Genomic DNA, 24,116 nt, shown 5'->3' with positions numbered 1-24,116 from the left:
ATGTGGTGTGATTTTTTTTTTTTTTAAAGAGTATTTTCTGTTACTTCACAATACACTTGAAATTTTATTTAGGATCTGGGATTCGATATTTGCATGAAAACAAAATTATACATCGAGATCTAAAACCTGAAAATATAGTTCTTCAAGATGTTGGTGGGAAGGTAGGTGAAACCTGAAGAGCGTTCATGCTTATTGTTGTAGTCTCCCTGATACATTAAGTCCTTAGAGACTTTAGTGTCCTTATTAATTATATACACATAGTACTTTATAATTTTTCTATTGCAGTCTTCACTGAATTAAACTGTAGAGTTTTTTAAATTCTAGATTTATTATTGCTGTTGTTCTAGATATATTGTTGTTGTTCTTGCTGTTATTATTTTATGTGTATGTGCACTACATATGGTGCTAGTGGAGGACACAAGGGCATGAGAGTCCGTGGGTCTAGATTTACAGATGGCTGTGACCATTGTGTGACTAGAATTGAACTCAAGTTCTCTACAAGAGTAGCAGGTGCTTGTAACTGCTTGGCCAACTGCCCAGCCCCTGAACTGTAGTTTTGTGGTTCCATTTTTTTCTTCTCTATGGAACAGTGGCTTCTTAGAGAAGCATCTGTCTTGCTCATATCTGGACTTGAATGTTAACCTAATTGTGTAGGAAACTGCCAGAAGTTAAATAATTTGATCAAGGTTATATGATTAGCCAGGCATACTGCCTGACAACTGTGATACCAGCTTTTGGGAGGCTGAGGCAGGAAGGTTGATGTAAGTTTGATGGGCCAAGTGTGAGACCCTGTCTCAAAAATTAACAACAGATTACACATCTGAATAGTGGTCAGGCTGTCAGACTTAACACTTGTGTTGTTTCGGGAGCGCAGGTACTTTCCCATCCTCTCTCCAGTTTGTAAAAACATTGGTACCTTTCTTTTTTAAATTATGTTTTATTTATTTTGTGTGCATGCGTGCATGCATGTGCTGTAACTTGTATTCAGATAACAGGACAAGCTGCAGGAGCTAGTTCTTCTTCTCTCAGGTGGAACCTGGGGTTCAAACTCAGGTCATCAGACCTGATGTCAGGCGCCTCTATCAGCCGAGCCCTCTCAATAGTTCACCTTTTTATTGTTTTGCTGTGCTTAGACCCCTATACAAGGAATGGGAGCATCTGTCACTAAATTACACCCCTGCCCTACCATCCTGTTACAGATATCTCAGCAATTTAATTCATAGTATGTCTTCTTATTCACAGATAATACATAAAATAATTGATTTGGGTTATGCCAAAGATGTTGATCAAGGAAGTCTCTGTACATCTTTTGTGGGAACATTACAGTATTTGGTGAGACAATATTTCTTTTATTTGATTATTTAAAATTCTCCTTGTTATTTCTTAAGTAGTTCAAAACAATAGTAGCTCTTTTCTTACAATGTTGGCACTTAAAGCAATTTCTATTTTAAGGCCCCAGAGCTCTTTGAAAATAAGCCATACACAGCCACTGTGGATTATTGGAGCTTTGGGACTAGGGTGTTTGAATGTATTGCTGGATATAGGCCTTTTTTGCATCATCTACAGCCATTTACCTGGTAAGAAATGATGAGAACTTTGGCATAATTAATGGTAATGGAAAATTTTTGGTTATTTATTTTTCTGTTTCTTTCTATAGTGATGAAATTATCTTTTAATTCAGAATTGAATGAGATTACGTGGTGAGAAACTTTGAGAGTATTTGTGAGAATCAGGTTGTCAACTAATGTATCTTGGTTTTACAGGCATGAGAAGATTAAGAAGAAAGATCCAAAGTGTATATTTGCATGTGAAGAGATGACCGGAGAAGTTCGGTTTAGTAGCCACTTACCTCAGCCAAACAGCCTCTGTAGGTAAGTGTGGAAGACAGACAGTTTTGAGAGTGTCTGTTTCAGGTAGCATTATCCAGTAGACCTTTTCATGGGGATGAAAGCATTGTCTGTCACATGAGGTACATGCCTTGCTGGTGGAGGAGAGTAGTTAGTGTGACTGAGAAACTGAATTTTCAGTAAGTAGTAAATATAAATAACAGTGTGATTAGTGATTATTCTATTGGATAACAGATGTGGAACTGAGACTATTGCCAATCAGCAGATTGCCTTTGAAGCTAAGAAAGTCCACAGAATAGAGAACTCAATGCCTTCCCTGAAGGTTAAAGGCTGGACTTGGTTTTGGATTTGCCAGTCACGAAGTGATGCAGGAATGGAGGCTGGTTTTTATGGAAGAAATTTTGTTTCTTGTCATTACATGAATTATTTGAAAGTAAGATATAAACTGATACTGATAAGTCATGGCAAGGCAATGGGCAACCTGTAAAGTTGTCCGATTAATTGGAACATAATGATATTCACCTGGTTTTTATTAATTTTACAGTTTAATAGTAGAGCCAATGGAAAGCTGGCTACAGTTGATGCTGAATTGGGACCCACAGCAGAGAGGGGGACCTATTGATGTTACTTTGAAGCAGCCAAGATGTTTTGTATTAATGGATCACATTCTCAATTTAAAGGTCAGTTTTAATGGGCTGCCTTTTAGAATACCTGCATTGACTTTAACAGGTTGAAAATGAGCATAAATTTATTTTAGCTATCTTTTCCTGGTGTCCATTTAAAAATGAATGTTGTGTCCTTAAAGTAGATAATTTATTTCTTTAGCCGGGTTTTTCAGGTTGAAAAAGTAACTTTTATTCACCAGGTATAATTGTTGTCTCGAAGGCTTACTGCTGAAAAACTCACCCTTTGTATCTTTTTCTGAACTCTGGCTTGCTGGTTGAACTTAACTGTTCTGGCCCAAACTCTTCTCCAAGCTGACTAATTCAAACTGGCTTCTTTTTACTTCTGACTAAATTGTTCTACCTCTGGAAATCTGTTCTAATCTTCTTCTCATTCTTTGGCTCACTCTGTCTTCACCTGCAACCTGTGTTTATAAAACTGCCCAAGTAAAATTGCCTCCTCCTCTTTCTCTCTCTCTCCCTCTCTTTTCTGTCTGTTTTTGTGAGAGTTGGACATATCCTATCTGTCTCATTCTGTCCAATCTTTTTCTGGTTCATTACTTTGTCTGCCACTATATTAGCTGTCACTTTTCAACATGACTGCTTGCATCTACGAACTAACTTCACCCACATCGTTAAGGATTAATGGTGTGTGTACTAAGGGCATGTCTGTATTGCAGCCAGATCATACTGTAATCCAGAGCATGTCTGCATTCCAGCTGGATCACATAGACCTAGAAGGTCTTTGTATGTGATCCCTTGTCAGAGCAGCAATGCTGCTGGATTAAATTTCTCTACACAGGTGTCTTTGGGATTTTCCACTCATGACATTGATTGGTGCCATTACCACTTCATTTCTTTAGATTTACTTGTACTTGGTTTGGCTTGGTGAGAAGGCTCCCACTTGGCTCGCATCTGTATTAATACAGTCAGTGCAACATAACTGCCTCTTCTGAAAAAGTCTTTTTATTTCTATGTCCAAGAAACTAACACATTTCCCTTTTGCTTGACAAGTTTCATTTAAACTGATCTGCTTGTAATCAGCACATGACTCATACCTGAATCTTTTAACTTCTCCCTCCTCAGTCAGGACCATCTTGTCACTCACTGCTGCTCATGACATCAAACCCTTTGTCTCTATTTGTGCTTTGACACATTCTGTCCTTCTGCCCAGAATGATCTATGCTTTGCACGTTTCACCTGTGTTGGTCAGTATTTCTTCAGTTACTTTTCTTTAGGAGGTCTCTGTCACACCATTAGTCACTTATTATTTTCTATGTTCTCTAAGTATTTCTCACCTTTTATTTGCAGCTCTTTTTTTATTGGATATTTTATTTACATTTCAGATGCCATCCCCTTTCCCCATTCCCCACCCCCCCCCCGAAAATCCCTATCCCATGCCCCCTTTTTCTTTTTGTTTTTATACACTTTTTAAAAATGTTAATCAAAGGCTTTATAAGTTTGGTGTTGCTCAATCAGAAGTGTAACCTAATACCCAGCCTAGATATATCAACTATCTTTGACTGGTGGAGACACGTGAACAACTGCCTCCATATCCCCGCTCTCTTTCTCTCTCTTTGTCTCTCTCATCACCTAGCTTCTCCTCTCCTTCTTCTCCTCCTCTCCTTACTCCTTCTCTTCCTCTCTGTACCCCTCCCACCTTAGCTCCTCCTACATATCACCCTTCCTGTTAAAAAAAAACTTTTCTCTCAAAATACAATTAGAGCATAATTATGCCAATTTGTACCAGCGAGGTACAAGATATTCCTAATACCCAGTCCATCATTTTGTTGACTAGCCAGAACCTCTGTCATCTCTCCTAACTAAAACACTTAGTTCTGAACCTGGCTTTTTTCTTGGCTTTAGAATGAATGTCAGCTGAAAACCATCCACTCAAATCTTTTCTCTCAAAGTAAATAGCCAGGATTGGCTATGAGACTATAAGTTTTCAACCCTGTCAGAAATCCAGAGTGACTGAGTTAACTAAAATTGTGGGAAGCACAAAGCATAGCTTCTAAAACTTAGATGAGGGAACTTTTTAAATGTTCTGAGGAATTCATCTCCCAGCCTTCTGGCCCAGGATCATCTGACAGACCTTAGTGCTGCAGAATTATTAAGGGCTGATTACTCTGTCTAGGCAGATATAATCAGTTGACTATTCTGCAAGTGTGTCCTTTTCTGGACAGTAATTTGTCTGTAGATGGAAAGAGGCAATTCTTGCCTAGTGGCTGTCTCACCACAACTGGAGTAACTCCAAAGATGCTCAATTTCTTCTTAGAATCCAATACAGGAAGCTGTCAGGAGCAGACAGGTCTCTAATCAAAATGAACATTAATACAGAAATGTTTGTAACGTCAATTCTGTGGACTTCTGACATTTTGAAAACCAACTATCCATGTAAGGTAATCTGGACTGTTGTCTGTTAACTCCAGTCAGCTATTTTTAAATAAAATGTAGAAAACACCCTAACAATAAACTCCAAGCCATGAATTTGCTATAGTCCCTTAACTCATAGGCTAACCATCTCAAATCAGTTGAAAAAGTTAAAGAAGGACTGGGTCTAGGCTATTTGCAGCTTTTTATTTTTCTTTCTTAATGCTTTTTTTTATTAATTTTTGTTTTATTTATATAATGTATTTATATGTTTATTTTTATTTTCATATTTCTGTATTATATATTACATTTTATATATTGTATATACATTTCTATATAGAAATATACATTTATATATAAGTATATAAACTATATTACATTTATAAAATATGTATAATATATACCTATATGAATAAATTATTGTGCTTATTATACAATATATACTGTATATAAATTTTATAACAAAATATAAATATATATTAAAACAAATTATGTATATTTATACAATAAATAAATATTTATGATGATTTACTGATTAATTTGTTTTATTAATAGTTGTATATGCTGGCATTCAGTACCAAGAGGGCATGTATCAAGTTTTCAATACATACTTACTGATGTGAATGAAAGGTATAGATAGTTCTGTTATTACCATATGCCTGGAAACAACTTAACTTGCAATCATTTATTACTGACTATATAACAGAACTTTTAAATATTTTTTCCATTTTGTCTGAGAAATTTTTCCCTGGCTAGAAAATATAGGTATATACAGCACATGAAATCAGACATTTACTCATAAGGAATTTTAGTTTAAAATGTTTCTTTGATATGCATTTATAAATTTTACCTTTTATTAAATGTGAAAATTAATGAAACGGATGTGCTTATTTATTTTTACATAAAGAGTCTTGGCTGAGTATTTGATACTACAGGAGAGAATATATCATCAGCAAATTTTAGAGTTGGTTAATGCCGTGCTTTTATTATGATCATTGCTGAGAATGCTTCTTCACATAAGTATTCAGTACAAAGTGACAGACGTATATTGAAGAACATTGCAGAAATTGGAAATTCTGTTCTAATCTCAAACCAAAATTCATTTAATAATTTTTAAAAATTTTAAAAGAGCAAAAATTTATAGTAAATACAATCTAAACATAATAATTTGATACTGGATGAGAACTAATGGTAGGAAAATACTAAAAATCTTTGTTTTCTCTAAGTAAACCATTATGTTTTTATAAGGACAAAAGATTATATGTAGAGTAAAAGATGCTGCAGTCCATATTATGCAGTATTCTAAGATCTCAGCTCAGATAGTCCAAGAAGCAGTCATTGGCTTCATGTCAAGGGAAGGCAGGCACAGTGTAACTTGCATGTTTTTATGTTCAGAAACAAGATTCCAGTGATGTCACAATGTGACATTAATGGGTACCACTGAGAATGCTGTGAAGGATTATGCATTTGATTATATAACACTTGTTAGGGTACCAAATTCTTTGTGACCTGGAGATTCAGTTATGTGCTACTATATATGGTGTCATAACCCACAGTTTAAGGAGCTGAGACCCATAGTTAGGCTTTAAAATTGGATTGAGAACTCATAAATGTGTGAAGTCCAATCTTGACATCAACTCAGAGTAGGATTTTGAGGGCATATTGATTCTATTCTTAGCTGAAACTGAAGATATCTGCCTTCTGTTTTTGTTTTTCTAGATCATTACTCTGTGTAGCCTGGTTGTCCTGGAATTAATTGTAGACCAGGATAGCCTGAGCTCAGAGAGCCACCTGCCTTTATCTCCCTAGTGCTGTGATTAAAGGTCTGCACCACCATGCCTAGCCTGATCCTGGCTTCTTGTACTGTGCCAAAGAGAAATCATTCCTTGGTGTGCAAGCAGTGCAGAGCTTGGTTAGCCTCTTTTTTCTGTATTGTCATTAAAAATATTTAGTTGTACACACCTGCCCCTTCCTACCACCCAGCTTACACTAATCAAAGCATCACCCCTGCTTTTTAAAATAATTATTTTTAGATTTAATTTTTTGTCTTTGTTTTCTAGTTTTGTTTTGTTTGTTTGTTTTTTGAGAGAGGGTTTCTCTCTATAACCCTGGACTCTCTCTATAGCTGTCCTGGACTTGCTTTGTAGAACAGGGTAGCCTCAAACTCACAGAGATCTGCCTGTCTCTGCCTCCTGAGTGCTAGGATTAAAGGTGTGTGCCACCACCACATTCAGTTGACTTACTTATTTTATTTTATTTATATGAATGTTTTGCTGTGTCTGCAACATCTGCATGGTGCCTGGTGCTCATCATCTTCCTCTCTGAAGGGGTCTGTGAGCCTTTGCTTGCTGTAGAGTATGGAGAAGTAGTCCATCTCATGTCATTTGTGGTTCATAAACTTCCAGTTTACAGCACTACTATTTTCCTGTCTGTGAATCTTAGCAAATATTTACCTTCTCTTTATTTTGAGTAAATTGATACTTTCTCAATGCATCAATTTCAGGAGGCTGACAGAGGCAGACAGATCTCTGTGAGTTCAAAGTCAGTCTGGTCTGCAGGTCCAAGTTCCAGACCAACCAGGGCTACATTAGATGAGTAAGGAAATTGTGGAGTACTGTTCATAGAATTTGGGAGGCTTTAAGCATACTTCCTAGGCTGAAACTAGGATAAATTTTATAGAATTATTAATAGGGGAAAGAGAAGAGTAGGCATGGAAAGAGAAGAGAGATTTATAGGCAGGGGATACACTGAACAAAAATACAGGAGCATGAGCTACAATGCAGTTTACTGTGATTGGACATTTTTCTAAGGTATTTTTAGATATACTATACCAGGAAGGCATATGCTGTCAGATTTCATAGGAATAAAATAGTTGTTGAAACATTTTTCTTTAAGAAAACACTTTAGAGATTCTAAAACAGTTTATGCTTCAGGTACTAGAGAGATAGCTCAGCTGTTAAAGAATGTGTGTGACTCTTACAGAGGACCCAAAATCTCTTTTCAGCATCTACATCAGAGAGCTTACAAACCACCTGTAACTCAAAAAGGCAGAGGCAGACAGATCTCTTTGAATTCAAAGTCAGTCTGGTCTACATAGCAAGTTCCAGGCCATCTGTCTGTCTTCGCCTTCTGGGTGCTGGGATTAAAGGGGTGTGCTACCATGCCTAGCATAAATTTTTTTAAAAAAAATTTTTTTTACCCCCTTTGTGGTCCTAATGTAACTATGTCCTGAGTCCTTTATTTTGCTTGTATATTACTTTTTCATCATCCTGAGTGAGGTAACCCAGTCACAAAAGAACACACATGGTATGTACTCACTGATGAGTGGATATTAGGCAAAAAGCTTGGAATACCCACAGTACAACTCAGACCTTATGAAGCTCAAGAAGAAGGAAGACCAAAGTGTGGGTGTTTCATCCCTACTTAGAAGAGGGAACAGAATAATCACTGGAGGTAGAGGATGGGAGGGACTTTCGAGGGAGAGGGGAAAGAAAATGGAGGGGGGCAGGATTAGGTGTGGGAGGAGATGGACAGAGGGTCAGGAAATTGACCAGAGGTATAGCAGTGGAGAATGGGGGACTGGAAAGTCCCAGATGCCAGGAAAGCAAGAGGCTCCCAGGATGCAACAGAGATGACATTAGCTGAAATACCTTTTCATTCTTAGGCAGTCTCTTCAAATATATCTTTTTTTCTATTACCATTAATTATTCCAAAATTCTGATGTGTTTCTCTCACTGTGCCTTTGAGTGAGCTTGAGACTGTTGTCTTGTCCAACTCTGGCCTTGGGCAGATTACCCCAGGGTCTGGTTGCTTCAGGAGAATAGTACTGCTATTCCTGTGGAAAGAGAAACCAGCCTCTTCTATTAGATGATTGTTTCCTGAAGCAACATGAGGCAGTTAGAGTTCAGATCCAAGCTCTACCATTCATCGCTAACAAACTTAGAAGCCTGACCTGCCTTCTTAGAAGCCTGACTTATTCCTTTGCTAAAAGGGAGATCCGAGGCTCTAAGCACAGGGCTGTTGAGTGAGAGCTCTTTACTCTGTCGGTTTCATTTATGAGATATTTTGTAAGAGGGAGTATTTCATTCTAGGTCTGTTTCTTGAAATAAGTTTTTTAAAGTAAAATTTCTATTTTTTTATTTTGTGAATCCCTAGAACTTCAAAATGTTATTTGATAAAACTAATATTTGGCTGGGCATGGTGGTACATGCCTTTGATCCCAGGACAGGGAGGCAGAGGCAGGAGGATTTCTCTGAGTTTGATGCCAGCCTGGTTTACAGAGTGAGTTCCAGGACAGCCAGGGCTACATGGAGAAACCCTGAATCAATAAGCCAAAATGCACACACACACCCCCAAAAAAACCAACAACAACCAACCAGTCAAACAACACCAAACCCACAACCTTATATTGTTGTTTAGAAAAACAAATCTGAGCCTAGCTCTTGTAAAGTGTCATTTTGTAAGTATAGAAGGTTCTATTGCTTTGGAGAAGGAGTGAGCCTTATCTAGTCCCGAAGTAATTCCTGTGCTTAGATCCGCCCTTCAGTATCTTTCACAGAATTGCTATGTGATAAATGGTCAATAAACATGTTTTCTTATTTATACAGATAGTACACATCCTAAATATGACTTCTGCAAAAATCATTTCTTTTCTGTTACCATGTGATGAAAGTCTTCATTCACTACAGTCTCGAATTGAGCGTGAAACAGGAATAAATACTGGTTCTCAAGAACTTCTGTCAGAGACAGGAATTTCTCTGGATCCTCGGAAACCAGCCTCTCAGTGTGTTCTAGATGGAGTTGTAAGTTCTTTGGGGAGCGTAGGGGGAGCTGGGGATCAAGGTCTTGCTACATAGTCCAGAATGACCTCTAACTTCCAATCTTTCTGCCTCATGAAACTGAAATCACAGGCCTGAGCTGCCTGCACAGGGCTTTTTTTGTTTTTAGTTGACTAGTGTTTCTATTTATGGATTACGCTATAGTTATTCAATATATGTGTATACTCTGCAGTGACTAAACTCTAAGAGAAACAGTTTCATTTTCTTGGCTATTTCCATTTCTGTGTGTTGGATCGTGCAAACTCTTCATTTACTTACATTAAAATATATAACTATTATATAGACTGTAGTTATCCTTATGTCCTGTAGGAACTGTGGATAAAAATGTGATGCACACACATATAGCTAGGTGTTGTGGTACACACCTTTGATTCTCTACATTTGCCAGCTGGATCCCCGTGAGTCCAAGCCAGTCTGGTCTACTTAGTAGTTTCGAAGCCAGCCAGGGCTGTGGAGACAGACTGTTTCAAAAAAGGTTTTTTGTAACTTATATTTTGTTTCTTCTTATAGATGTATATATTGCATGCCATATAATATAACCATCTCAATTGTAACTCAGACTTTATAAAAATAAATTTAAATCAGTATAAAAATATTTCTATTCCTCATGTTCATTACCTGTTAGATTTCCATTCTATCCATCCCATTAACCTACTTTCTGCCTCTAGATTTGCATGTCTGTATGTGTATGGGTATGTCTTTGTGTGGGTATATACATTTATGAGTATCTACATGTACATATGTGCCTATGGGAGGACAAAGGTCAACCTCAGTGCCATTCCTCAACAACAATCAGGCTCTCTCACAGGCTGCAACTTAGTGATAAGGCTAAGCTGGTATAAACCGTGGCTTCTGGGGATCATACTCCGGTCTCCATGCTTGTTTAACAATACTGCTGGAACTGTTTTCCCAACTAGCATTATATTTTGAGTTTTATCAGTGGTACAGTGTGTGTAAACATTTTATTCCATTCCTGTTTGGCTTTTTTAAAAAAAGTCTTGCTATGTAGCCCAGGCTGGTCTCCTCATCCTGTCCTGTACTGAGATTACTCTGGCACCTAACCTTTTCTTTTTGATTACTACATAGTTTTATTCCATGGGTATAGCCTTTTGTGTTTGTTTGCATACACACCTTTGTTGTTGTTGTTTTGGCTCTTAATTGCTAAAACTAGAACAACTTTTATTATTTTCTGTTTTTCTTAATTTTTAGCAAACAAAATGATGGCGTTTGTTAAGCATTTTAATGTATATTTATTTACCATAATTTTTCATATACCTCCTTATCCATCTTGCCCTTCTTTTGCTGGTCTTCCTCTCCCCAAACAGTCCCCCTCCTGCTTTGTCTTCACATGAATTCCATTACCCCCTTCTTTCATACCTTCTGTATTTGTTATTTTGGGTCTGGTGATTATTTTTTACTTTGGACAATATATCTTTTTTCCCCCTAGAGTAAACCTTGGGCCCTAAGTCTATAAAGTATGATTGTGAGTGCACATTGACTTTGTTCATTACATTTCAAAGAAGGAAATGTGGTGCTTCAGGGTTTATAAAATTTTGCGTTTTCAAGAATCTTCAAATTTTGGTTTGTTTCTTTTTTAGAGAGGCTGTGATAGCTACATGGTTTATTTGTTTGATAAAAGTAAGACTGTATATGAAGGACCATTTGCATCCAGAAGTTTATCTGATTGTGTAAATTATATTGGTAAGTAGAGTCCAGTTAGTGGCTGAACTTTAATCTTGAGATGACATGATTAGTAGACATGGTCTTTTAATGTTTTTGTTTAGTGTCAGTATCTGAGGTTTTCATATGCTGTTAGAAGTAGATTTAGTGTAGTTTGGGAGGCGTGAAGGTAGAGTTAAATCACTATAGCTCCTTCCTGTAGAAGACCTCCCTTCCTAGGACTAGGGCTTTGTAGAGACAATGAAAGCCACTATTAGTTAAGCCTACTCTTTAATTGTTCTGTTATTATATGTATTCACACAGCTTATTTTATAAATTTCATGAAGCTGAACTAGCGGTTCAGGAGATAATAGCTATTTTTCAGAATCAGAAAATCCTGGTGGCCTGTGGAGGAGATGGAACTTGATTTAAAACTTGAAAGAAGTAAAGAATTAGGATTAGTAGAGAGAAAAGGCATATTCTTGACTAGAAAGAAACAAGGTTAAAATAAAAATGTACAGGAAAAATCTCAAGCTCCTTGAGAGAAGCAGTTATGTCAGTCATATGGTCCTTAGAGCTAGAGTCAGGCAGTAGATTCGTTTTGGCATTTATGAGATTAATATTTGGAAAGGAACTCACAATGAATGAAATATAGTGTCCTTGAAAGTAGCTTACCTCCCTTACTACCATCTCACAGTACAAGACAGCAAGATACAGCTACCGATTATACAGCTGCGCAAAGTGTGGGCTGAAGCAGTGCACTATGTATCTGGGCTGAAAGAAGACTACAGCAGGCTCTTTCAAGGACAAAGAGCAGCAATGTAAGTGGGTTTTTTTTGTTTTTTTTGGTTTTTTTTTTTTTTTTTTTTTTTTTGGTTTTTTGTTTGTTTTTTAAGCATAATGCCATGTGTATCATGTACTCAAGAATTATTCTTGCCAGGTTTCACTGAGCAGGATTGTGGACAAGGCTAAAATATTCAGCATTAAAAATTTTTTTTTAAAAATTGGAAGTAGTAGTTGCTGAGTGATCTCAGTTGAAGAAGATTGTTTATCACAGACATCACAGGGAGGAAATAGGTCAGCTATTTCTTATGAATTGATAATTAAAATTTAGGTTTTGGAGGTTGGATACTGTATGTTTGCAAATTGTTATTTAATGTTTGTGAATGTTAATTTTGTTCTGTTTTGCTATGGCTTAGGTTAAGTCTTCTTAGATATAATGCTAACTTGACAAAAATGAAGAATACTTTGATCTCAGCATCACAGCAACTCAAAGCTAAATTGGAGTTTTTTCGCAAAAGCATTCAGCTTGACTTGGAGAGATACAGTGAGCAGATGACTTATGGGATATGTAAGTGTCTGGCTGCAGTGTCTTTTTAAGGAATGTCTAGTCTCAAAACCATCTGCTCTTTTGTCTTGTTGACACATAGCCAGTTATTTAAATTTACATCAGAACAATACGCCGGATAACTTAAGTCATCAAACTGTTTTTGTTTTGAGGGTTAGCTCATTTAATCCCTTAATTGAGCAACTTCATAATTGTAGTAAAATTACTTAACTCTAGAGAAGATGAATAATACAGAAGAGACTTAAGACGGTGAATTTTAAGTCTTATTTTAAAAGGCATACAGCGTCTATACTAAGATGACTTCTAAGCAAATATTGCACTGAAATGTGTGCTTCCCCCAATTGGGGGACTGACATCAAGATCCTTCAGATAATGGTGGGAACTCTTGGAAGTGATTAAGTCACAAAGGAACCTTCATGGATGAATCGTTTCCTTTAACAAAAGGCTGAGAGAGATTCCCTTGCCCTTTCTGCCATGAGAGAACACAAAGGCAGCCATCTATGAGCCAAATCTTCTCAAGTTCCAACACTGTGGAATATTTGCCACATTTGGTTTTGTTCTAGCAGTGTAGCAGCTCAAATGGAATAACACAGCCAGGGGAATCTTAAATTAATTTTTTTCTGTTTAAATATATGTATGTACGTACATATATACATATATACATATGTATATATACATATACGTACATATATACATACATATATACAATTTCCAAGGTCATGTTTTTTTCTAATCCATCTGCTCTGGAGTTCTAGCTACTGTCTTCTTATTGTACACAGTCTTCTGACTCAATCTTATCTTCCCTCATGTGTTAAGGATTTATAAAGAATTAAAATTCAAATAAACTGAATTTGCTTACTTCATATCTTTTTAAAGGAAGTAAGTTCTGTTTATATTTTTATTTGACAAAATGTGGATATCTCAGAATATCTAGTTAGTGTCCAGTTGGTGGTCAGAAGTGTCTAGTTAGTGAATATGTTTATCCTCCAGTACTATTTCTGTGTTTGCATATTATAGGCATTCTTGTGAATGACAAAACATAACTATTTCATTAAAGCATCTTTAACTTGTTAGGCATACTATACAACTATTAACATAGTAAAATAGATCTAGTTGTGCTAGAATATTTAACAGTGACTGTCTTGTTACTTTTCTCTTGTAGTGCACAAGGCAACTTATAAAAGAAAACATTTAATTGGGGGGCTTGTTTACAGTTTCAGAGCGTGAGTCCATGACCAGCATGGTGACTGGCAGGCAGGCATGGCTCCAGATCAGTAGCTGAGTGCTTTTCTGATGCAGAGGCAGGAGGCAGGGAGAGCAAGACTGGGCCTAGCATGGGCTTTTGAAACCTCAAAGTCCACTTCTACCAACAATTCTTCCAGCAAGGCCATACCTCCTATTTTGAAACAATTCATCCTCTGGGAACTAAACATTCAAATATGCGAGCCTATGGGGGCCATTCTCATGAAACAACCACAGTGGTAATTAAATGGTGGGGAAAAGCATGCACAGATGAGATTGTCTTCCTTATTTGTGAGAGAATAGAAAATATATCTTGTAACAGTCACGTAGTGAGAACACTTGGAGTAGAGGGGATAGGTAGTCTCCTTTTTATACTTTTTATACCTTTTTATTTATTTTTACAGTACTGGAATTGAACCTAGACTTTTATGTTATTTTTGATACAAGGTTTTATGTAGCCTTGAGTGGCCTGGAACTGACTACATAGACCAAGCTGGCCTTGAACTCCCAGAGATCTGTCTGTTTCTGCCTCCCAATCTGGAATTAAAACATGTGTAGCCAAACTCAAAGCCTAGTGTATACTAGGCTACTCTTCTACTAAGCTACATTCCTAGCCAACATGTAATTTTTCTGAAACTTGTTTATGCATTGCTTTAAGCTAAGTTTTTTTTTTGTTTTTTGGTTTTTTTGGTTTTTTTTTTTTTGGAGGGGAAAAATTCATACTATTCTCCTAGAACTTCTATAACAGCTCTGTGGCCTAAAACAACATAGATATAAAAGCTCAGAATTTCAAGGCTAAAATCTAAAAATCAAGGTGCTAGCAATGCCATGATTCCTTTGAAAGTTGCAAAAAAATGATTACTTCCTAATCCCCTAGGATCACCAGCCGTGTTTCCTGTTGATTGGCTCATCACTTTAGTTGTCATCTAGCAGTCTCCTTTGTGTTTCTGTATCCCCCTCCTCCCTGAGTCTGTTCTCTCTAAGGACACTGGAAAAGACTCACACTGTGGGAAGGCCTAGCTTAGTCTAGTGTGCATACATACATAGGTGATTAACTTTATACATTGACCTATTTCCAGGGAAGTTACCTTCTAAGGTATTGGGCTTAGGAATATAGGATGCCTATTTGGGAAAGACACTTCCAGCCCATTGTGTAGCCTTGATGTTGATAGATACAGCAAGAAAGTAGCCAGGCTAATATTTAAAAGGATAATTATTTAAGGGGAAGCCAATTTAGACTTGATTTTTTTTCTTTTTCTCTCTCTTTTTTTTTTTCTTTTTTTAGCTTCAGAAAAAATGCTGAAAGCATGGAAAGAAATGGAAGAAAAGGCTATTCACTATTCTGAGGTAGAATCATTGAATTCATTCTGTGTGTTTGATGTCTCCATTAGAAATTATCCTTGATTTTGACATATAAAAAGTATTTATCTTTTTATTCCTGAAATATAGACAAATATCTTATATATGCTTTGAATAGAGAGGGGAAGGTTATTGTGGGCTATAAAACCAAAATCCAAAGGCACTGGGTAAACTTTTTTAGCTTCATTAAACTCCAGTTTCCATTTTATATATGCATATGTGCATATATGTATGTGTGTCTATATATACATACATATACATTATATATATATATATATATATATATATATATATATATATATATATATATATATATATATTAGGGGTGGCAATCTTTTCTAATAGGCTTGTGAACATTAAATGGAAGTCAGTAATGAGATGTATCCTTAGTATTTTTCTTACTGGTTTAAGTAAGATGGCTTCACATCTAGTTTAAATGGGACAGTTCTATTTATACCTGATGTCTTCTCATATTTATCAATAGTACTCTGTTTCATTCTCAAAACTGTATCGGTTTAGAGAACATACACCTCCCAAGGGAGGTATAGATCATTCTCTAGGTGGCATGTTCCTTTCTTCTGCATGTCCATGGTCTTTTGCACTCACTTTCCTTGGTGCCAACTCATACTTAACACTGAGGATGTGAATAGGCAGTTGGTATTGTGGAGCTGATATTGTAAAAAATGGCAGTGGTTTCAGTGACCACTTAGTTTGTCTTGTGAATGGCACTTCTGTTATTTTGCTTCTCCAGAGGCCAAAGTGAATGCTAGTAGTAGTTGACTGTGGTTAGAAGGAAGATGTAGGAATGTTATTATTTTTATTTTATTCATTCATTCATTCATTCATTCATTTATTTTTTTGAGACAAGTCTCACTGGTCTCAAGCCCTAGCTGGTCTGGAATTCACTATGTAGACCAAGCTGGCTTTGACTCACAGAGATACACTTATCTCTGCCTCCTGAGTGCTGGGATTAAAGATGTGCACCATTGCACCTAGCATAAGGTGTTTTTTATATGAAAGATTGTCAAAGCATAACAAAGCCCCCACCATAGCTGAGGAGCTATTAATAGTAATGGCTGCTGGAGGAAGGAGAGTCAGTTTTCTTTAAGGAGATGGTCCTTAGTAGTTTGACTATGTCCTATTGTATGGCCTCGCATTCATTAGTATATGATCATTACATATTGGACCCTGTGAAGTTGGGAAGGGTGAGAGGGGGGATAGAGGGGCAGATATGTCAGGAGTTAGGGGAAATAGTGGGGAGTAAATATCAAAATGTATTATATATACCTGTGAAATTCTCAAAAATTTATTAAATCATTATTATTGTTATTATTTAAATACTTTTTAACCAGTCTAGTGTGCTTTATACTGTAATACCAGCACTGAGGAAAGTAAGACAGGAGAATTACAAGAACAGCCTAGGCTATGTAATGCCACTGTCTCAGTAAATAAACAGATGGTTAGCTTTAACAGAATTTCTTGTGGTAGAATATTCAGTTCTGCTGCAACAGATCCTGCTCTCCCTTTCAGACCCAAGCCTTGTTTTATATGGTAGCAAGCCTGTCATTTTCTTGGTTTGTGTCATATTTTAGGTTGGTGTCATTGGATACCTTGAGGATCAAATTATGTCTCTGCACACTGAAATCATGGAGCTGCAGAAGAGCCCCTATGGAAGACGCCAGGGAGACTTGATGGAATCTCTGTAAGAATGTATCTGTGCTATTGGTCTTGAGTCTATAATTTGTGTTTTGTTCTTCCTACTTATATCTGGGTTTTTCTTACCCCTAATATATTCCTATGATATTTTTTTAAAAAACACTCATTTATTTTGTTGGGAAGAGGTGTCATGCAACACATCACAGTGTACATGTAGAGATCAAAGGACAAAATTGTGGGATGATAGTTCTCCCTTTCTACCATAGTAGGCCCAAAAATTAAACTCCGGTTGTAAGTTTGGTTGTAATCACCTTTACCTTCTGAGCCATCTCTCCAGCACTTAGAATATCTTAAAAGGAAGCTATTTCTTAGTCATAGGTAATTTGGGAAATAACTCTCTGGATTGTTATTTACTATTTAAAAGAAAAATCTTCTTTGTGTGTATGTGTGTTTAATATATATTTAAATTACAAATGATTTCCCCATATACTTCTCTTTTGGTCCAAGGTATAATCTCCTAACTCCTCTGTTGAGGTTAATTTTTCCTAAGTGTCTAGATTAGAAACTTCAGATTTTCTCTCTGATCACAAGCCATGATTTTCCCTCATTTGAATGTTCTCGCGCATGGGTATTACATTTGTGGTGGAAGAGCAGAGCAGATCTGAAGCATATAAAAACTTTTATGTTTTGGAAACTAGGGACATGTCAAAGCACTTGCTGCCCAAGCTTGAGGACCTGAGTTTGAATTCCCAGAACTCAAATGTGAGGCTAGGGTATGCTATCAGGTCTGCAGTCCTTGTGCTTCTACAGCAAGGGGGACACACGCTGGAGAGTTGCAGTCCAGCCAGATTAGCACAGGCAGCAGCACACACCAGTGACCTGACTCACGTAGCCAGCAAGGACTGACACTCAAGGTTATCTTCTGACCTCCTCACATGGAATATGCAAGTGGACACCCACATACAGAGACACAATTGGGTTTTGTTTTGTTTTGTTTTAAAGCTCCAAGTTTTAGGGACTTGTATTCTTACTATTCAGTGAAATGCTCTGTAAAATATTCTTTGATGATCTGTACTTGCTAAAAAATTGGATCTTGTCCTAATAACCAATTATTATTCAAGTCATGTATTATTAATCATTAAGTTACTTCCACATACAGAAAGGTTTTTGGTTTTCTCTTTTGTAGGGAACAGCGTGCCATTGATCTCTATAAGCAGCTAAAGCACAGACCTACTGGTAAGACTTCAATCACAGGATTTAAAGGTGTTTTAGGAAACACCCTCACTGAACAGGGTGGCTGGATTCAAATCTTTAATTTCATAGTAAGATCCTGTTTGGGGATTCTTTGTGCAACATTTGAGGCATAATAGCTTTATATTTATAAGATCTTAAAAGATTAGAAGGGAAAAGTAATAAGGATATTGAAGTGGAAAGTTTTAAAATGAAGTGAAAAGAAAGTAGAGAAGAAAAAAAGGGAATTTGGCACTGGATCAGTGAGTTTAGATTCTCGACACTCACATAAACACACACATGGCAGCACACCCCTGTGGTCCCAGCAGTACTGGGAGAGCAGAGACAGATGGGTTCCTGGGTTCAGTGGCCAGCCAGTCTAGCTGAAACAGCAAGCTTAAGATTTAGAGAGATCCATTAAGGGTGATATGTGAAGGTGACTCTCTCCCCAACAAAAAGGAAGAAGTACATGCGCGCGTGCGCACGCACATACATACACACACAGGGGAAATGCTGCTTAACTTAAGAGAGCTTGGAAAGAATTCAACAGAATGGGTTCTGGGTGGGATGGAAAGAGAAAAAGCTGCAGTCGATGCAGAAGCAGTTTGTTCCAAAAAACCTTGCCTTCACCAGCACTGGTCACTGCGCATATCCTCAGGGGACAGTTCATATTGAACATTGCCAAATCCCATTATTGTTGGGAGGAATGTAGGTTGGAAACCAGAAGCCTTGAATTCTAAATTGGATATTTTACTGACTAATCTCCAGTACATCTCCATGTTTCTATTCTCCTTTTGTGCAAAACAGTCAAAAACTAGCCTTCTAACTCTGTAAGCTTTGGCAGTGTATTTGAGAACATATCTATGAAAATACTTTGAAAATAATAAGGTGGTATATACATGGTAATCACTTTTATTTAAAATGTATTTATTTTGAAGGATTACATAAGTAATAAGGGGTATCTGTGCCTGGGATCTATTTATTATTTTAAAAGTTTTATATAACAAAGTTTTCAGGTTTTAAATTTGGAAAATTATAAACATATAGCAACTTTATATAATACTTATACTGTTCTTAAAAAACAACATGCATGAATGGTGTACTTTTTTTTGTTTTGTTTTTTTGAGATTATATTTTTATTTTCTGTGTGTGGGTTTTTTACCTGTATATATATATCAGTGTACCATATGTGTGCAGTGCCCATAGAAGCCAGAAGAGAGTGTTGAATAACTAGACCTGGTTACAGGTGGTCATATAGAGGTTCTGAACCTTGTGTCTGCTCAGTGAGACTGTATGTGTGTGTAGAGAGAGAGAGAGAAAGAGAGAAGAGAAAAGAAGAGAGAGGAGAGAGTCTTCTGGGAATGAAGCTAGTCAAAGTTTCTGGAATGATTAAGAAAGGACAGATTTTTTTTTTCTTTTTCTTTGTTTTCTCTCCCCCATCCCCTCTTGCAGTAGTGGGTGATCCAACCCAGAGCGTTGTATATGCCCGGCAGGTACTGATCTTCCTCTGTGCTCCAGTCCCTCAAGCTTCCCAAACCTCTTTTGAAACTCCTTGCATAGTTTTCTTCGGGGTAATACAGAAGAACACTGAACGAGAAGAGTTTGCAGTTAGTAGCAAGGATAAGCAGTAGTGATGTTTTTGTTTTCAGGCTTATTCAGGAAAACACTGGGATGATACATCAGCAATTTTCTGCTCTTCTAAACTCAAATTGCCATTTTCTGAAATAACAACACCTGATGCTAGTAGTTTTAAAAACTGAGATAGTGTCACTTAAAAACTCAGTGTAATCAACAACCATCCCATTTGAGGACATTGCCAGATGCCAGTTGGCTTTAAGTTGAATTTCAGGTGTCTACTGATCCTTTTTATTAGTACTTCAGATTTGGTTTAAGTCAGCATTTTTTCAGATGGAATTTTTCTGAGCTATAAACAGACGGATTAGCATGAAATGCGAACAACCTGTTAGGGCAGTGAAAGCCTGACTCACTGTTCTAAGTAAGCAGGTTAGTCATAGTAAGAGAAGTAGTCTCTTGGCCAAGGGCATCTGTGTCAGAATTTGGGTTAGTGTGGGTTAAATCAACCAGACAATTCTTTCAAACATAGACAACGTAAGTCTCTAAGGATTAAACATAGAACCTTGCATAAATTTACTTTTTAGAAGATATTTATATCTGTATCCCATTTGTGTAGCGGGAAGAGGGAGGACATCAGATTCTCCTGGAGATGTTAAAAGCACTTGTGAGCCACCTAACTTGAGTGCTGGGATATAAATCTGGGTCCTCTGAGCAGCAAGGACTCTTAACAACTGTACCTAGCCTTGTAACTTTACTTTTTGATGTATAGTTGTCATTGAACTATACTTCAATGTCTTAGAATTTATAGTTAATTTAAAAAATTTTAAAGCCACATGTTAATTTAAATGGTGTATTTTTTCATGGAGGAGATGCGAACAGTCGATTTACCCAAATAGGACACCAATGACAAGACAAGTAATGATTTTGTCCTGGTCTTGTTGACAATCTGAGTTTCATCAGTATTACTTAGAGGAGCTTCAGGAGCTACACTTCTGAAGAAAATCACTCCTCTTTCTGTCTCTCTGCAAGAGATAACCTCTTTCAGGTTCTTGGAAAGGGGTAAGGCCTCATGTACCCCTTTCTGTTTCATGGCAGACTGTTAGTGAGCCTAGCCTTACTATGTAATCACAGCTTCAGAGAGCTCGCTAAGGCAACAGCAATGTCACACTTCAAGAACAGTGTTCTACAACAAATGGAGAAATTTTGTAGACTACTTGCAGTGTTTTAAGAGTCTTAAGGAACTTCCTGTTTGGAAGTTGATGTGTTCTGCAACAGAGAGGTTATAAACTACTAACTGAAATTGTTTCTAGATCACTCATACAGTGACAGCACAGAGATGGTGAAGATCATTGTGCACACCGTGCAGAGTCAGGACCGTGTTCTCAAGGAGCTGTTTGGTCACCTGAGGTAGAAAAATTGCTTTATTCCTCCTAAATGCCAGTATATTTGCGTTCCTTTAAAATTATAATACTCTTCTTTGGTAAATAATTTTGTCAGTGTCTTACAAAACATGGTGATATGTAAGCCCTGAACATATGTGTTACTTTTTATTTTATTTATGTGTATCGGTGTTTTGCCTGAATGTTTGCTCCATGTGTGTGAGGCCAGAAAGGGGCATATGATCTTCTGGAGCTGGAGTTACAGATGGATGTGACTGGGTGCTGGGAATTGAACCCAGGTCCTCTAGAAGATCAGCCAGTACTCTTTACCTCTGAACTATCTGTCTGGCTCCTGCATCCGTTGCTTTTGAGATCATCCATTAAATAGGATGCTGGTTGTGCTTTGTTTCCTCTGGGTTTGGGTGGCATGTGTTACACAGTCTTGAGGGATGTGACAAGTATCTGACACTGACTCAATCCTTCCAGCAAGTTGTTGGGCTGCAAGCAGAAGATTATTGATCTACTCCCCAAGGTGGAAGTTGCCCTCAGTAACATCAAAGAAGCTGACAATACTGTCATGTTTATGCAGGGAAAGAGGCAGAAAGAAATTTGGCACCTCCTTAAAATTGCCTGTGTAAGTAATTATTAGTGAATGTAATACTGAGTTACTGTTATTTTCTGTCATTTTCTGTCAAAGAGGGTTTTTTTTTTTATCACTTATGGTATGTCCTTTGAATATTTATACTTTATATCGGATCCACCCATTTCTTGTTCAGTGTCCAAGTAATTAGAGATAGGGTGTTTGTATTATCACTCTCCTTTCCAGTCGTGCTGCTGCTGCTGCTGCCAGTGCTGCTTGTGGTGGTGGTGGTGGTGGTGGTGGTGCTGCTGCTGCTGCTGCTGCTGCTGCTGGTGCTGGTGCTGGTGCTGGTGCTGGTGCTGGTGCTGGTGCTGGTGCTGGTGCTGGTGCTGGTGCTGGTGCTGGTGCTGGTGCTGGTGCTGGTGCTGGTGCTGGTGCTGGTGCTATGTCTGTGCTTTTGTTTGTTTCTTTTGAGACAAAAGCTCTTTCTAGCCTAGACTAGAAGCTAAACTACTTCACAGCAATTTTCCTGCCTCCCAATTGCAATTAGAAGTGTGAGCCACCACACCCAGCTCAGTCCCCTCTTTTACAGTTTTCTCTACCCTGTATCACTATGGTTGCCCAACCCAACTAGGAGTAAATGCGTCTAACTTGTTAATAGGTCAGCCCTTGTTCAGCTCTTCCCTTCCTCCAAACAAAAGCTGGATTAGAGGAATTAGATTCATTTAGTTTTAGTCTAGGTAGTTAGTTACACTCAGTTTTAGTCAATGAAGAAAAGGGACCAGAGATGGTATAGTTAGTAGAGGTGAGAATAGTTTTGTTTACAAACTGTCCAGTTTTTGTACAAGTAATAAGCGAATTATAAATCTTAAGAGTATGGTTTTTTTTTTTTTAATGATATGAATCAGAGGTGCTTGCCTGCAACTTATTGTGTGTGTGTGTTTGTGTTTTTTTCCTTCAGACACAGAGTTCTGCCCGCTCTCTTGTAGGATCCAGTCTAGAAGGCACAGTAACCCCTCCAGTATCAACATGGCTACCCCCCACATTAGCAGACCGTGAACATCCTCTGACATGTGTGGTAACTCCTCAAGATGGTGGGTTTACTTTTGTAACAATAGGCAGTTGTGTTTTAGGGAAAGGGCAGGACAGGGCAGCAAGCATGGTAGTTAACAGTGCCTTCAGACCAGGGCTCAGTTCTGACTATCTCTTTAATAGTGCTGAGTAATGTTTTTTTCAGTGTTCATATATTGTCACTTTAAAATGAGAATTACAGAATTACTGTGAAAATTCAGTTGAACATTGTGTGTAAATGCTTGGAAATGAATTTCAGTAAGTGTTACTAATAAAGTGTTGACTCAATCCAAGCTCTAAGCCATCTCTGTTCCCACATATCAATTTCCTTTACCCAGACTGTACTCCTTCCTTAACCACTTATCTCAGCAAGAAGTTAACACTTTTTTCAGGTTTGTATTTTTTAGTACTCAAGTTCTCTTTTAATATAGTAGTGAGGTCTATTTCTTAAATTTAATTTTTTTAGTTCTTTAAATTATTTGCAAATAAGAACTCAGATTTGCAGCCCTGCATTTGGTCTTTAGTTCCTGCTCTTCTGCCAAAAGCTGGATGACTGTCCATCTGTTACCTTCTCAGCATAAGGTGTGCCGTCTGTCTATCTGTTACCTTCTCAGCATAAGGTGTGCCGTCTGTCTATCTGTTACCTTCTCAGGCATAAGGTGTGCCGTCTGTCCATCTGTTATCTTCTCAGCATAAGGTGTGCCGTCTGTCCGTCTGTTACCTTCTCAGCATAAGGTGTGCCGTCTGTCCGTCTGTTACCTTCTCAGCATAAGGTGTGCCGTGGTCAGGAGGCTCTTTGCTAGCTTGTGTACTGTCGATTCTCTCACAACACACGGAGCCTCCACAGCACCGAGCACTTCTTGGAAGTCTGCCCATAACTGAGTTTGCAGACATGCACTCACGTTACATGGCTGCCCAGGAGGTTCACGCAGTGGCATACTCTACTGCTTTTATGAGAGAAACAAGCACATGGCAGGAAGGCAAGCTGATCCCAGGTATTTCCTTGTTGAAAGACAGCAAGCTCCAGGGTAGACCTCAGGGTCACTAGATAAGTGGCCCAGTATGAATACAGAAACAAGTATAGTGGATGGTTGTGGTTTTACAGACTTCAGAAAATTCTCTGTTAGAACTGAAGGAAGTACAGTTTAGTGCATCCTAACCCTTTGTTTTCATTAAAGGCATTCAGGCTCGGTAGGATCTATCCCAAATAGCAGCTCTATAGGTGACTTCCAGTCTGAGCGTGTGATCTGTTTCCAGCAGGCATATCTGATCAGAAATACATTTCCTGATAAACGAA

At 37.7% G+C, this 24,116-nt stretch overlaps 1 protein-coding gene across 1 annotated transcript in view; it reads left to right on the top strand.

Moving 5' to 3' along the window:
- Window positions 1–22,842, top strand: part of LOC117701914 (inhibitor of nuclear factor kappa-B kinase subunit alpha-like) — a gene marked incomplete at its 3' end in the record, with an annotated part of 32,122 nt that extends 9,280 nt beyond the window's left edge. Inside the window, exons 5-19 of the mRNA XM_034493328.2 lie at window positions 73–161; window positions 1,243–1,332; window positions 1,453–1,577; window positions 1,764–1,871; window positions 2,392–2,527; window positions 9,490–9,684; window positions 11,319–11,421; window positions 12,077–12,200; window positions 12,579–12,730; window positions 15,255–15,316; window positions 16,921–17,030; window positions 18,171–18,220; window positions 21,100–21,196; window positions 21,655–21,802; window positions 22,710–22,842. Coding sequence (XP_034349219.2) covers window positions 73–161; window positions 1,243–1,332; window positions 1,453–1,577; window positions 1,764–1,871; window positions 2,392–2,527; window positions 9,490–9,684; window positions 11,319–11,421; window positions 12,077–12,200; window positions 12,579–12,730; window positions 15,255–15,316; window positions 16,921–17,030; window positions 18,171–18,220; window positions 21,100–21,196; window positions 21,655–21,802; window positions 22,710–22,842 — 1,722 coding nt within the window. The remainder of the gene's footprint in view (window positions 1–72; window positions 162–1,242; window positions 1,333–1,452; window positions 1,578–1,763; window positions 1,872–2,391; window positions 2,528–9,489; window positions 9,685–11,318; window positions 11,422–12,076; window positions 12,201–12,578; window positions 12,731–15,254; window positions 15,317–16,920; window positions 17,031–18,170; window positions 18,221–21,099; window positions 21,197–21,654; window positions 21,803–22,709) is intronic.
- Window positions 22,843–24,116: the final 1,274 nt, after the last annotated feature.

Source organism: Arvicanthis niloticus, unplaced genomic scaffold (genome assembly GCF_011762505.2).
Source record: "Arvicanthis niloticus isolate mArvNil1 unplaced genomic scaffold, mArvNil1.pat.X pat_scaffold_319_arrow_ctg1, whole genome shotgun sequence".
In the NCBI taxonomy this organism is placed as follows: domain Eukaryota; kingdom Metazoa; phylum Chordata; class Mammalia; order Rodentia; family Muridae; genus Arvicanthis; species Arvicanthis niloticus.
The sequence above is the reverse complement of the archived record's forward strand: the minus strand, read 5'-3'. Positions and strand labels throughout refer to the sequence as shown.